The sequence below is a fragment of the Bombina bombina genome, chromosome 2 (assembly GCF_027579735.1).
Source record: "Bombina bombina isolate aBomBom1 chromosome 2, aBomBom1.pri, whole genome shotgun sequence".
Classification (NCBI taxonomy): domain Eukaryota; kingdom Metazoa; phylum Chordata; class Amphibia; order Anura; family Bombinatoridae; genus Bombina; species Bombina bombina.
Genome location: NC_069500.1, coordinates 1,066,251,544 through 1,066,268,409, shown reverse-complemented (window position 1 = coordinate 1,066,268,409; position 16,866 = coordinate 1,066,251,544). Strand labels below are relative to the sequence as shown.

Sequence of the window (16,866 nt, the reverse complement as noted above, 5' to 3'; positions counted from 1 at the left end):
AATATGGCGTCCCTTGAATTCCGATTGGCTGATAGGATTCTATCAGCTAATCGGAATTAAGGTAGGAAAAATCTGATTGGTTGATTTAATCAGCCAATCGGATTGAAGTTCAATCCGATTGGCTGATTGGATCTGCCAATAGAATGTGAGGTCAATTCTATTGGCTGATTCAATCAACCAATCGGATTTTTCCTACCTTAATTCCGATTGGCTGATAGAATCCTATCAGCCAATCAGAATTCGAGGGACGCCATCTTGGATGACGTCATTTAAAGGACCAGCCATTCGTCGGGTAGACATCGACCGAGAAGGATCTTCCGCGCCGAAGGTCTTCAAGATAGAGCTGTTCCTCGTCGGATGGATGAAGATAGAAGATGCCGCTTGGATGAAGATGTCTGCCGGTCCGGATGTCCTCTTCTGCCCGGATAGGATGAAGACTTCTGACGGTCCGGATGTCTTCTTCTGCCCCATCGGATGACCACTGGTGCCGGGCTGGGTGAAAATGGCTCAAGGTAGGGTGATCTTCAATGGGGTAGTGTTAGGTTTTTTTAAGGGGGGATCGGGTGGGTTATAGAGTAGGGGTGTGTGGGTGGTGGGTTGTAATGTTGGGGGGGTATTGTATTTCTTTTTTTTACAGATAAAAGAGCTGATTACTTTGGGGCAATGCCCCGCAAAAAGCCCTTTTAAGGGCTGGTAAAAGAGCTGATTACTTTGGGCAATGCCCCGCAAAAGGCCCTTTTAAGGGCTATTTGTAATTTAGTGTAGGGTAGGGAATTTTATTATTTTGGGGAGCTTTTTTATTTTATTAGGGGGATTAGATTAGGTGTAATTAGTTTAAAATATTGTAATTTCTTTTTTATTTTCTGTAATTTAGTGTTTTTTTTTCTTTGTAATTTTGTTTATTTAATTTTATTGTATTTAATTGTAGGTAGTTTAGGTAATTAATTTAATTATAGAATAGTGTTAGGTGTAATTGTAACTTAGGTTAGGGTTTATTTTACAGGTATATTTGTATTTATTTTATCTAGGTATTTATTAAATACTTAATATCTATTTAATAACTATTGTGCCTAGTTAAAATAAATACAAAGTTGCCTGTAAAATAAAAATAAATCCTAAAATAGCTACAATGTAACTATTAGTTATATTGTAGCTATATTAGGGTTTATTTTACAGGTAAGTATTTAGTTTTAAATAGGAATAATTTATTTAATAATAGTAATTTTATTTAGATTTATTAAAAATAGATTTGTTAGGGGGGGTTAGGGTTAGACTTAGGTGTAGGGGTTAATACATTTAATATAGTAGCGGCGACGTTGTGGGTGGCAGATTAGGAATTAATAATTGTAGGTAGGTGGCGGCGACATTGGGGGCGGCAGATTAGGGGTTCATTGGTATAATGTAGGTGGCGGCGAAGTCCGGTCAGCAGATTAGGGGTTAAATCATTTTATTATATTGTTTGCGATGTGGGGGGGCCTCGGTTTAGGGGTTTATAGGTAGTTTATGGGTGTTAGTGTACTTTGTAGCTCTTTAGTTAAGAGCTTTATGTTCCGGCGTTAGCCCATAAAACTCTTAACTACTGACTTTTATATGCGGTAGGAGTCTTGGAGGTAGAGGCTGTACCACTCACTTTCTCTAAGACTTGTAATACCAGCGTTATCCAAATCCCATTAAAAAGATAGGATACGCAATTGACGTAAGGGGATTTGCGGTATGGAAAAGTTGCGGAAGAAAAGTGAGCGGTACACCTGTACCTTCCAAACCTTCCAGCGGGCGTTAAAAAGCAGCGTTAGGAGTTAGGACCCCTTAACGCTGCTTTTTATGGTTAACGCCAAACTCGTAATCTAGCCGATAGTTTTTAATATTCAAAACTATCTTGCAAAATATAAAAGAAATAAAGAAATAAAGTACATGAATATAAAGAAAGAAAAAACTGTTCTATTTAATAAAGACTATTGCTTTCATAAAGCATGATTTATGTTATTGCATTGCCCTCTCCATGACAATAATAAGTGCTATTTTTACAGGGAAGTAGAATGAAGCCTCGATGGGGATGGTTGTGTTTGGTTGCTTTGCTCATCCATTCATCAGCAGCAGAAACAAATGGTGAGGAAGATGATGATGATGATGAGGAGGAGGAGGAAACTATAAACAACCCAGAAGAAATTGATAGTGAAGAAAACAAAAGTTATTTTGAGGTAACTTTTTATAATTTTATAAGCACATTTATAAATATATAATTATCTCCAAATTATTAAGTTTGTGGTTAATATTTTTACAATAAACATAACTAATATATTTTTTTTGGTAGTTTCTCTGACATTTTAAACATGTCTTTGCACATTGATGTAAATGGACACTGGGTTTTGTTTCTCTAGGCATTATACATTAGAGGTCCCGGACTGGCCATAGGTCCTACAGGGCGAATGCCAGGTGGGCCGGTGTCTTAAATTAAGATGTCTACCATAAGAATTTGACTACCGTGTCACTTCCGGTGACGTGTAGTCAGCTGCTGGAGGGTTGTGGCGCATGTTTAAGGCACAATAAACAGCGCTCACTGGAGGCCCAACCTTCTACAAACAGCTGTTTAAGGCAGAATAGGTGACAACTTACTTTAGAACACCGGTGTTCTAAAGTAAGTTGTCTACCGCGTAGGAATTGCCGCCTCTCCATAACACAGATTTTATTTTGCAATCATTTTGAAATAGTTTTTACTTGCTGTATTTAGTTCTTTTTTCGCTGTTCTATACCTTTATAGCAATATCTCAAATTAGTCAACGCTGTACCGTGCTGTATTTTTGTGTTTTCTGAATGATCATTTCCTAAAGTCTCCATTAGACATTGGTGGAAGCAAGAAGATAATTCATAACAAGCTAAAAACGTCTGAGGATTATATTGGAGGCTTTAAGAAATGATCATTCAGAAAACACAAAAATACAGCACAGTACAGCGTTGACTAATTTCCAATATTGCTATAAAGGTATAGAACAGCGAAAAAGGAACTAAATACAGCAAGTAAAAACTATTTCAAAATTATTGCAAAATAAAATCTATGTTATGGAGAGAAGGACAGAGTGATCAGGTGGCAATTCCTACGCGGTAGACAACTTCCTTTAGAACACCGATGTTCTCAAGTAAGTTGTCACCTATTCTGCCTTAAACAGATGTTTGTAGGAGGTTGGGCCTCTAGCACATGAGCAGTGAGTGCCACAAACCTCCAGCAGCTGATTAAAGTCACTGGAAGTGACGCTGTAGTCACATTCCTACGCGGTAGACAACTAACTTTAGAACACCGGGCTCTTACGTGGGCTTTGCTGCTATCAAGAGGCCCTACCCTCTCTTAATATGGGTAACAATAGGAAAGCCTATTTTGTAAAGCAGAAAGTACATTTTCTGTCTGGCTGTTAAGTAAAGGTGCTGCAGAATAACAGTTCTGGTCTATTATGGCTACCTAGCTGACAGAAGCTTAAATTATGTCGGCTGCTCCGCCTTTAAATGCCCAGGCCTATTTTTGTTCCCAGTCCAGATAGAGGAACATAATATTTAAACAAATAAACTGCCTTGTTTTTCTAGTAAAGCTTATTTTGGGCAAATGTGCCCTATATCTAATGAATGCTATAGGGTTAAAGTCACAGGCAGACTAGCATTGCTGTGCTTCCCTCACAAAAAGGCACATACGCTTGCTTATCAGCCAATCAGTGGCTTCAGATGATTCCTTTCGACTGCTGATTGCCTGGTCTTAATTTGTTATTTTAGGGTAGCACAACTGTTTTGTACAATAAAATGCTGTAGCAAATTAGATCCCCCCCCCCACCCACAATTGTTTCTGTTTAATTTTATCATTACATAGAGCCTATAATTATTCCATAGCATATGATTTTCCTATTTCATTTAGCCTTTTATCAAAAGCAAACATCAAGGCTAATGTCAAATTATTTTAACACATGTATTAACAAAATGCTTCTAGTAAAAGTTATCACTGTATCAGTTGTTACAATAAATGGAGCATATTTACATATGTCCTGTACACTCTTATTCAGACACTGTGATAATGCAAATAGAGTCATTTCCCAATTCTGAGTGTTGCGCTAATTGTTACGTGCGAGCAATATTGGGTCTATCGCGGTTGTTTGCGAACGTCAGAAGTAGTGCGCCTTTTACAGGTCAAAAGTAAACGCGATCGCTAGAGCGCAGCTGAATTTAAAGAGTGTTGGGAATGAGGGACTTCAGAGCTCTGGTTAACTTTTACGCTCAAATAAATCAAAAGTGTCACAAAGCACATCAAAATACATTTAAAACTACAGTTACACTCATAATAACACCATCTAATAAAAAATATTTTAAAAAATTGCAACAAAAAGTTATAAGGGCTGAAAGATATGAGAAAAAAGGCATGCAAAGGGTTTTAACATAAAGATACATACATATACATAGATATACCTCTAATCTAATCTGTGGAGCAATGAATATTCTGTGACCCATGGGCACACTAACAAGTAATCTGTATAAGCCTCCTAGCTAAGTATTACACTCCTTTGGAGGTTGTTGAAAATCTTATAACAAAAGTATACCATATGTAACTTTATAATTAATCAATAGCAACTGATACAAAGGTATTGGCGAGTCGTTGGTTACACTGTAACTTAACGTCTAAATACACGAAAACTCCTGTGGTTTCATTTATATACACATGCTCCATTTTGGATATTGAGCTGTACAAATGACAGAGGAGATATACCTCTAATCTGTGGAGCAACCAATAATCTAATTGTGACCCATGGGCACACTAACAAGTAATTTGTATATATAAGTGTAAACTACATGTAACCTATAAAGGTATCAATACCTAGTCATACTACTACTGTTGCAATATTCTATCACAGAGTACATATGGGTACAATTTATTTTAGTATCCATATAATACTCAGTGAGGTATACAATATATTAGTACACGCTTTGACTGATTAGTGACCCCTAATAGGTTTGGCCCCATTTTGCAGGGATGTTAGCCCACAGCAGATTACAAACATACCTTCACCATTAAGATTTACCACAAATCCTCTTTAGGTGGGAGTTACTATCCATGATATCAATTTAGGATAAGAATTTGTAACTATCCACCCTTTTCACTACATTATTTTGAAAGCCACTTTTACTTGCTGCAACTGTTTTTAATGTGTGTAACCCTTTTTAAATAAAATCAATAAAGTTGATATATTTTAAAACCTTTATACACTAAGCCCATACATATGAGGGTAGAGTGCTTTTCCGGTTAGTATCCTGGCCAGCTCTTTTGCTGGAATTGTTCTTGTACATACATATACATGTCTACATATGTAGATTATGTATATATATATATATATATATATATATATATATACTGTATATATATAGAAATCCAAAAGGAAGACGTCAGCAGTAGCACCCACAATTCATCAAAGTGTTGTCTTTATTTACAGTGACATGAAAACAGAAAGCAACAACGTTTCGGGTCCATCCGACCCTTAGTCATGCATGACAAAGGGTCGGATGGACCCGAAATGTTGTTGCTTTCTGTTTTCATGTCACTATAAATAAAGACAACACTTTGCTGAATTGTGGGTGCTGACGTCTTCCTTTTAGATTTTGTTTCTATGTATGAGAGGTGTGAAGTTTCTGCAAACTACTCTACCTGTGCTGGTCCCTCTACTGTGTATTGTATTGCATATATATATATATACATATATATATATATATATATGTGTGTGTGTGTGTGTGTGTGTTTATATGTGTGTACATATGTATTTTGGTATTTATATGTGTATATGTGTATTTACAGACATATATAACATATACACATAGAAATACATATGTATACATATATAGACATATAATAAGTGCATTGGAGCCCTTTGCAAGCAATTAGATGAAAACATGTAAAATCATATTTATGCAATATTCATATTTAATAGTCTGTGTATTTACTGTAATTTTTTCACTTTACAATGATCTTCACATAGAGAAATATGTTCTTAAAGGGACACTGAACCCAAAAAATTGTTTTCGTGATTCAGATAGAGCATGCAATTTTAAGCAACTTTCTAATTTACTCCTATTATCAATGTTTCTTCTTTCTCTTGCTATATTTATATGAAAAAGAAGGCATCTAAGCTTTTTTCTTGGTTCAGACTCTGGACAGCAGTTTTTAATTGGTGGATGAATTTATCTACCAATCAGCAAGGACAACCTAGGTTGTTCACCAAAAATGGGCCAGCATCTAAACTTACATTCTTGCATTTCAAATAAAGATGCTAAGAGAATAAAGAACATTTGATAATAGGAGTAAATTTGAAAGTTGCTTAAAATGTCATGCTCTATCTGAATCACAAAAGAAAAAATTTGGGTTCAGTGTCCCTTTAAGTCATTATAAACAAATATTCATATATATATATATATATATATATATATATATATATATATATATATATATATATATATATATATATATATATATATATATAAAATCATGTATATATATTGGTATAGATATTTATTGTACAAAATACCATCAGATATATGTAGAAATATGTATTTATGAATAAATAGATGATATTCTCCAATCTTAAAAATGTTTTTCCCCACTTTTTCGCACTGTGCAAAGTACTTGTAATAGTAATAGAGGTATTTTTGGTAATACTTTGGTAATGCTTGTGTAATATAGAAATGCTTCTATTCAAAATTATAAGTGTTATGCCCCTTCAACTGACTGATAGTATATATGTGTCTATGCTTTGGTAGAATTTTCTGTATCTGTCTGGGGATAAAATATGCAAAATTATCTTAATCTCTAACCCCATATAAATGCTGACTGAAGACCTGTTTCATTCAAAATTGGCAGTTTTGTAAGTCTCAGTAACTAAAAATGCTGAAACCTTTGTTGTGAAGCAAGAGGTAAAAATGAGCAGAATTTGCTGAATTATAAATTAAGAATCAAGGTTTTTCCCAGTTTCCATTTTTAATTTAAGGGAGACTAAAGTCAATATTAAGCTTTCGTGATTCAGAAAGAACAGCAGTTTTAAGAGACTTTCCAATTTACTTCCATTATCAAATTTTGCATAGTCCTTCTGTATGCACACATTCTGACGAACCAGCTTCTACTGAGCATGTGCACAAGTTCACAGTTTCTATATATGCTAGTGTGTGATTGGTTAATGGGTGTCACATGATAAAGGGGGCCAGCAAACAGCAAATGGGGGGGGGGAATTAATTTGTCAGAAAAAAATCTACTGCTTATTTGAAATTCAGAGTAAGTGTTATTACATTGTCTTTTTATTCTGCACCTGTTAATGATGCAATTGTACTGTATTTATTGGCCCTTTACATTACACTGGCAATTTTGGCATTTTTGCTAACTATTGGTTTCACCTTAGTTATCCGCTTTCTTGTTAAGTGTACCCATATATATTATACACTATTTTTTAACAGTTTAAATTTTTTTTTTTATCTCAAACGATCTTAAAAACTTAAATTAATTAATTAAAAATAACTAAAAACATTAAAGTTAATTTGTTGAGATTTATAAAGCCAATCCAATACACAGGTATTTTGGACACAAGCAGATGCCTTAACTCTATGAAGGCTGAAGAATTTTAAGGCACATGTAAAAAATGTATGCCTATTGCACATTTCTAGATTATCACCTATATCACCCAATTTAAAAACGTCTCCATCAAAAAATATTGAGGATCTTAACCAAGGAGAACTCATTTTCAGTGCCACTGGTCCTGTTTATAGTTTCACTTTTTCCTTAATTTTGATGAATTTTGAGAGATATTCATTGTATCGTTTTGTTAACTATATTGTTATTAAGGGATTCATTTTTTAAACATTTGCGTACATTTTAATATTTCTATTTGTTACCAGCGCTGGTTTTTAGCCTTTTAAGTAAAATATTGCTATTTTTGTATCTTGATAAATTATTTATTTTTTAATATGTGTTAGAGCGGGTTAGTGCCTTAATTGCTTTTTATTTTTTAGCACTGACTTCTGTTTGCTGGATTATGGACCAAGACAAGCCTTTGTTAAAGGGACAGTAAACTTACAAAATAATGTTATATAATTCAGCACATAGTACAGAAATATATAACATTATCTTAGTGGCAGCTTTAAGACAAAAGCATTGCAAGATTTTTTATTGCCTGTGAAGAGCTTTTAAAAAACAAGCCCCTCTTAGTAGAGCCTGGAGTGAAGACCAGGTAAATCCAATTTTACAATAAAAAATCTCACAATGCTTTTGTCTTATAAAGCTGCCGCACAGATAATGTTATATAATTCTGTACCAATGTGCAGAATTATATAACATTATTTAGTAAGTTTACTGTCCCTTTAACAAACAATGGCTTGTTATTTTTGACATGTGATCACAGTGACTGGCTGTCACAGTGATCACATGACCATGGGACACTTTTTTGTGCTTCACTGGACTGCCTTACACAAGATTCACCCAGTGATTGGCTACTGAGCCTTATACCAGCGTGGGCTGTCACAATGATGGTATACACAGGAATCCAGAAACAGCATGAGTGGCATGCTGATCTCAACCTGTCTCTCATGTTATGGAGGCACTAACAGGCATGCGACCACAGGGACACCCTGTCCCTGCGATCGCTAGGCTGGGGTGACCTCCATACTGCTATTTCTGCACTGCCTCACTTGTGAGAATGTCGCTAGTCTTTATGAGCTAAGCAACCGATTCCGCTGGTTATTAAGGGGTTTAAGTTGCATTATTGTGATATATTTGGAACAAGCAAATGAAAGTTATAAATCAAGCCATTTTGCATTTTGGCAGCAAAAGTTTATGAAAGTTAAAGTCCTTGGTATTGTTCATTGTGGAATATAGTGAGGCCTGTGCCATGTGTGTATATATATATATGTATAGATAGATAAATAGATAGATAGATAGAGATAGATAGATAGATAGAGATAGATAGATATAGATATAGATAGATAGATAGAGATAGATAGATAGATAGATAGATAGATATAGATAGATAGATAGATAGATAGATAGATAGATAGATAGATATAGATAGATAGATATAGATAGATAGATATAGATAGATAGATAGATAGATAGATAGATAGAGATAGATAGATATAGATAGATAGATAGATAGATATAGATAGATAGATAGATAGATATGGAGTGCAGACTACACACACATACACACTACATAAACTCTACAAGGACATAAAAGACATGCACTACATACACACGCACAAGAAATGACATTGTAATTACCTAAGCGCCAATAATATGCTATAGTCTCCTTGTCATTCTACAGCATTTTACCCACAAGAATTATTTTTTAATTATGCTCTATTGTTCCATGGCTACAGAAATTAGAAAACACTGTCATTCCCTTTGGGCATGCTAGTAGGTAAAGCCTGATGTGCTTCAGTACCTCAACTTTAATGTGTTAGCAGGTGCATCAAGAACAACAGGAGGCTATTACATCTATTAATGTATTACACAATGGAATCATTTGTTTAAACTTAGGTATTCTCTATCTCTAATCTGCAGGTTGCATACAAAACGCCAGTGCCAAGTGGAGAGGTCTTTTTTACAGAAACTTTTGATGATGGAACACTAAATGGGTAAGTGGAATAAAATGTTGAAGGTTTACTAAATGAACAATTCCTTCCCTGTTAAACAACAGATCATCACTACATTTATCTTATGATTACGTTACAATACGGTTATAAGGTCTTCTTGGCACTAAAGAATTTGAAGCTGTTGACCATTAAATTGTCTCTCAAGAGTTGTTGCCTTTATGGGGCTGTGCAAACAATTAGAAAAAAAATCTGGATATTATCAGAGAGAGAGGGGCCAATAAGCTGAGAACTGTATGAAAAATCAGACAGAAAAATCTAGTAAAGGAAGAAGTATCTCCCATGTATAGCACAGTTATAATAATACTGTAACACAAAAGGCAGAAAAAGAAAGGAAGTGCATACATTGAAAAAAGTCAAGTATCACAAGGACCTAAGAGCTTAAAAATAATCTATTAATATGATATGATGACACTTATATCTACCCATACTCTACAGAAAATGGTATATAAAGGTTATTTTCAGTTTAGCAGGGGATATGTGTTGTCATCTGTTCACTGAGCTCACGGATAGATTTGCTTAAAGGGACAGTATTCTGTAAAATGTTCTCCTTTTTTAACGTGTTCCTAGAGATCTATTTTAGTTGCTGGAGTATATCAAGTTGATTACAAATAACTGAATTAGCTTTATTTTGTCATTTGAACCTGTACATAACTTTTCAATACTTAAGTATTGGCTATGGAAAAGCTGTGTAAACATAGCCAGGAGAAGAAATGTTATTTTTTTTTTGTTCTCTCTAAGTATATAAACAAAGATAACATATTGATGTGGTGTGTTTGTGTGTGTATAAATAGTAATCATTTAAGGAGGATTTTTCTCTCTGCAAGCTCAACCCATTTTAATGGGTTGTGATTTGAAAATGAAAACCAGCTAACTCATTTAAAAAATAAACCTAAAGGAACAGCTTCCCATTTATTTTATACTTTTTATCTGGTATAACAAGTCATTATAAACCCAATAAGAGGAATCCAATTTTATAGTACACTGTCCCTTTAAAATCAGTAATATAAATTTGTGTGGCATAGCACTTTCAGAAGTATTCATGCAAGGTTTATTACTCTGGGAAGAATAATTGTACCTGTACCCTCTGTGTTCCATGGAGAATCCATTTTTAATTAAACCATAAACTTTTATAAAATCATAATGTAAATTACTAATAATATTCACTCCTATAACAGATAAAAAGCTAAAAGTATGGTTATGCAATATTTGATTACGACAGCAGCCGTAATGCGTCAACTGCCTTTTATTGACGCCCTGATGCACCCTGAAACATGGTAAATTATACACCGGAATTGTTCTTTCATCTGTATTGATTACAAATAAACGCCTAGATTTAGAGTTCTGCGGCCAAAGGGGTGCGTTAGCTACGCATGTTTTTTTCCCCCTGCACCTTTTAAATACCGCTGGTATTTAGAGTTCACAGAATAGCTGCGTTAGGCTCCAAAAAGGGAGCGTACAGGCATATTTACCGCCACTGCAACTCTAAATACCAGCGGTGCTTACGGACGCGGCCAGCTTCAAAAACGTGCTTGTGCACGATTCCCCCATAGGAAACAATGGGGCCATTTGAGCTGAAAAAAAACCTAACACCTGCAAAAAAGCAGCGTTCAGCTCCTAACGCAGCCCCATTGTTCCCTATGGGGAAACACTTCCTAAGTCTGCACCTAACACCCTAACATGTACCCCAAGTCTAAACACCCCTAACCTTACACTTATTAACCCATAATCTGCTGCCCCCACTATCGCTGACACCTGCATTACACAATTAACCCCTAATCTGCCGCTCCGGACACCTCCGCAACCTACGTTATCCCTATGAACCCCTAATCTGCTGCCCCTAACCCCCGCCAACCCTTATATTTATTACCCCCTAATCTGCTCCCCCCCAACGTCGCCGCTACCTACCTACAATTATTAACCCCTAATCTCCCGGGATGAAGATGGAGCCAGAAGAAAGAAGATTGAAGATGCCGCTTGATAGAAGACTTCAGCCGGATGATGGACCTCTTCAGCCCCCGCTTGGATGAAGAATTCAGCCGATGATGGACCTCTTCAGCCCCCGCTTGGATGAAGACATCGCCCGGATAGGATGAAGACTTCGGAGCCTCTTCTGGACGGATCGGTGATACCCGGCGTGGTGAAGACAAGGTAGGGAGATCTTCAGGGGCTTAGTGTTAGGTTTATTTAAGGGGGGTTTGGGTTAGATTAGGGGTATGTGGGTGGTGGGTTGTAATGTTGGGGGGGGGTATTGTATGTTTTTTTTACAGGCAAAAGAGCAGAATTCTTATGGGCATGCCCCACAAAAGGCCCTTTTAAGGGCTGGTAAGGTAAAAGAGCTTTTCAATTTTTATTTTAGAACAGGGTAGGGCATTTTTTTTATTTTGGGGGGCTTTGTTATTTTATTTGGGGGCTTAGAGTGGGTGTAATTAGCTTAAAATTGTTGTAATATTTTTATAATGTTTGTAAATTATTTTTTTATTTTTTGTAACTTAGTTCTTTTTTTATTTTTTGTACTTTAGTTAGTGTATTTATTTGTATTTATTTGTAGGTATTTGTATTTAATTTATTTATTGATAGTGTAGTGCTAGGTTTAATTGTAACTTAGGTTAGGATTTATTTTACAGGTAATTTTGTAATTATTTTAACTAGGTAGCTATTAAATAATTTTTAACTATTTAATAGCTTTTGTACCTGGTTAAAATAAATACAAAGTTGCCTGTAAAATAAATATTAATCCTAAAATAGCTACAATATAATTATTATTTATATTGTAGCTATATTAGGGTTTATTTTACAGGTAAGTATTTAGCTTTAAATAGGAATAATTTATTTAATAAGATTTATTTTATTTTGTTAGATAAAAATTATATTTAACTTAGGGGGGGTTAGGGTTAGACTTAGCTTTAGGGGTTAATACATTTATTAGAGTAGCGGTGAGGTCCGGTCGGCAGATTAGGGGTTAATAATTGTAGGTAGGTAGCGGTGACGTTGGGGGGGGCAGATTAGAGGTTAATAAATATTATGTAGGTGTCGGCGGTGTTAGGGGCAGCAGATTAGGGGTACATAGGGATAATGTAGGTTGCGGCGGTGTGCGGTCGGCAGATTAGGGGTTAAAAAAATTTATTAGAGTGGAGGCGATGTGGGGGGACCTCGGTTTAGGGGTACATAGGTAGTTTATGGGTGTTAGTGTACTTTAGAGCACAGTAGTTAAGAGCTTTATGAACCGGCGTTAGCCCAGAAAGCTCTTAACTCCTGGCTTTTCTCTGCGGCTAGAGCCTTGTCGTTAGATTTCTAACGCTCACTTCAGCCAAGACTCTAAATACCAGCGTTAGAAAGATCCCATTGAAAATATAGGATACGCAAATGGCTTAAGGGGATCTGCGGTATGGAAAAGTCGCGGCTGGAAAGTGAGCGTTAGACCCTTTCCTGACTGACTCTAAATACCAGCGGGTGGCCAAAACCAGCTTGTCCTTACTATTGGCATGCAGAAATATGCCCACCTATATATGTATATTTACATGGACCCGCACCTTAAACTAACTTGCAGAAGATACAAAAACAAGCTAATTATACACTCACCTAGAAGTCTATATGCTGAAGTATATTACTATGTTGTTGGTAATAAACTCTGGAATAACATAGCTGGCCCTGAAAGGGTAGAGAATCGGGCTAATATTCTGTGATTGTCCCATGCCAGAGCTAGCCTGCCCTCTCTTTTGTGCCCTGTCTATTGTAATATGACATGACAAAGTGGTACAAAAAATATATATAAAAAAAATGTTTAGTCATAAATAATACCCTATAATCAGTTTGTCTTTTTCCATACATGTTTTAAAACAATATAAACTAAATGTCCATAAACATAGTGTTTAGTTACATAATATTTATCATGTAGTAAGGTATTATGACATTTTACTTACATGTATGTAAACTTTATTTTCAGATGGGTGTTGTCAAAAACCATGAAGGAAGATGCTGATGAAGAGCTCGCTAAATATGATGGTAATGAATTCCTTATTGTGTTGTTAATGTGCATTAGATTTGCTTACTTTAGAAGAGCATGCATACTTTAAAGGGATAGGAAAATAAAAACTAAACTTGCATGATTCCGATAGAGCATGTCATATTAAGACACTTTTAAATTCACTTCTATTTTCAAATGTGCTTTGTTCTCTTAGTATCCCTTGTTAAAAAATAATATGCACATATCCTACACTAGTGGGAGCTATCTGCTGATTGGTGCCTGCACACACATTTGTCTCCTGTGATTGGCTAACTTGATGTGTTCATACAGCTGCCAGTATTGCAATGCTATTCCTTCAAGGAAAGATAACAAGAGAATGAAGCAAATTTGGTAATAGAAGTAAATTGGAAAGTTGTTTAAAATTTAATTCTCTGTCTAAATCATTGGATATGCCAAGAATATAAAATATAATAGGTAAAAACTGAAATAATTTGATTATTTTGATAAGCAAATGACAACAGACTCAGGTGATAGAAATAAAATCTCACAACCAGAGCTATAGGACAAGTAATTAGAATACTAATCAGTTATTTTCATTGCTGGTATCTCATTTAAAGTCAATAGAGATGCTTTACACAGTTCCCAGCAAGAGTGTAAACTAGGCCTACATGTAATATAACCTGAGCAGGTAAAAAGATCCAGTGATACTAACAGGAGGAGATGAACTAGACCGTACAACAGTATATAAGTTAAGTGTTGGTGCCATTAGCTATGAGTGAGGCAGTTTAATGTAAAGGATTGTCCTGCCAGCCCATCAAGTTTTAATACTGTGCTATGTTAAAGGGACAGTCTACACCTATGTCATCCTAAAGTCTTACCTTAGATTAAGCTGCAAATAGTCTCCTGCACCCTTTCTATATCATGCAGCAGGAATGGTAAAAAAAAGTTATTTTAAAATGAATATTTTTTCTGGACAGTTTGAAATGGCTGCAAAGCTCCACCCACCAATGACATCACAATTTGGGCTGCATCTATGCAATCTGCTAAATAGCATTGACAGTCTGTTAAATCCAACTAGTGAGCCTTTTGTGAATGGACACCATATGCAGCCCAGATTGTGATGTCATCAGTGGTTGGAGCTTGGCAGCCATTTCAAACTGGTCAGAAACAATATTCCTTTCAAAATAACTGTTTTACCGTTCCTGCTGCATGATATAGAAAGGGGTTCAGGAGGCTATTTGCAGCTTAATCTAAGGTAAGACTTAAAGATGACTAAGGTGTAGACTGTCCCTTTAATGCTAAGATTTAAATATGCATTTAATGCAGAAACTCATAGTCATCAAGTTTGGGCTTCTGCATGAAACATGTATGTGTGGAGAACTTTGTTCCCCTTTAATACCATGATATTGAAAGACACTTTTTTTAAACTGAGTGTATAAACACTGAACGTTTGGACAAGTTTTGTCTCTGCTACTTCGCTTTGCCAGGAGGTGGAAGGAATGCACATCCCTTGGATTCCAAATGTAAAATCTGCATCTAGAAAAAAAGCCTCTGTTTGTGGCTATTTCAGTAATTGAAGCAATAGTCTGGTAGAGTATGTTCTCTAAAATGTGAATTAAAGTCAAAATTAAACTTTCATGATTTAGATAGAGCAAACAATTTTAAAAAACTTTCCAATTTGCTTTGTTATCTTGGTATTCTTTGTTGAAAAGCATAGACGACAGAGGGTTTCAATTAATGGAGTACATTCAAATGAGGCATCAGTTACTAGTGGTGTTCCCCAAGGGTCAGTTCTTGGGCCTGTTTAGTTTAACATGTTCATAAGTGATATTGGAAGTGGGCTTAAGGGGAAGGTTTGCTTGTTTGCTGATGATACAAACATTTGTAACAGGGTAGATGTTCCAGGAGGACGAACTGTGATATTAATAAACTAGAGGACTGGTCAAATAAATGGGATCTGAAATTTAATATTACCAATAGCAAAATTATGCATATAGGATCCAAAAACCCAAAGGCCAATTATAGTCTCAATGGTACATTACTGACTGTAACTAAAGAAGAAAGGGATTTGGGAATTATTATTTCGTATGATTTAAAATTTGGTACACAATGCCGCAGGCAGGGCAGCCAGCAAGGCCAGTCAAATGCTTTGTTGCATTGGAAGAGGTTTTAGGGCTAGATTTATTAAAGCCCTACGGCTGCAAGTTCTCACAAGAGCTTGCTCGCTGTCATTTATAAAGCAGCGGTCACCAGACTGCCGCTTCCCTAACCTCTTCGCCACCTCTAAGGTGGCGAAATTCAATCTCCTCGGCCATTGCTCGTGTGCAATGGCGAATACCTGCGGGTAATTTCGCCCCGCCACAGGCGAGCTGAGGCGTACAGGGGCGTGTATATGCGCCTCTGTCTGCCTCAGCTTTAATAAATCTAGCACTTAGTAGCAGAAATAGCAAGGTTCTTATGCCACTTTACAAATCATTAGTTAGACCAAATCTGGAATACTGTGTACAGTTCTGGAGACCAAATCTTCAGAAAGATATAAATAAACTAGAAGCTGTCCAAAGGAGGGCTACTAAAATGGTACATGGTCTAAAATATAAAACGTACAAAGAAAGACTCTATGATCTAAATATGTATAGTTTAGAGGATAGAAGGGAAAGAGGTGACATGATAGAAACCTTCAAATATATGAAGGGACTTAATAAAATAGAAGCTGAAAGCATTTTTCGCAAAAAAATAAATGCCAGAACAAGGGGTCACAATCTAAAGTTAGAGGGTAGCAGATTCAGGAGAAATTTGAGGAAGCATTTTTTTACAGAAAGGGTGGTGGATTCATGGAATAAACTTCCATTTGAGGTGGTAAACACAAGTACTGTAAAGGAATTTAAAAATGCCTGGGACATGCATAAGGCTATCCTAAGGAAAAAGTAACATGTAATATGGGTAGACTTGATGGGCCTTTTTGGTTCTTATCTACCGTCAAATTCTATGTTTCTCTACCTAGGGAGGCCAAGGGTCAGCAATGCACTACTGGGAGCTGGCTGCTAATTGATTGCTGCACATATATGCTTTTTGTCATTGGCTCACCTTAAATGTTCCGCTACCTCCCAGTAGTGCATTTCTGCTATTTCAACAAAAGGATACCTAGAGAATAAAACAAATTTGATAATAGAATAAATTGATAAGTTGTATGCTCTATCTGAATCATAAAAGAAAAAACAAATAGGTTTCGTGTCAGGTAACACGCCAGA

General features: G+C 35.9%; 1 protein-coding gene across 1 annotated transcript in view; it reads left to right on the top strand.

Moving 5' to 3' along the window:
- The first annotated feature begins 2,036 nt into the window (after positions 1-2,036).
- Positions 2,037-16,866, top strand: part of CLGN (calmegin) — a 99,438-nt gene continuing 84,608 nt past the window's right edge. Inside the window, exons 1-3 of the mRNA XM_053700824.1 lie at positions 2,037-2,198; positions 9,563-9,636; positions 13,598-13,656. Of these exons, the coding sequence (XP_053556799.1) occupies positions 2,037-2,198; positions 9,563-9,636; positions 13,598-13,656 (295 nt within the window). The remainder of the gene's footprint in view (positions 2,199-9,562; positions 9,637-13,597; positions 13,657-16,866) is intronic.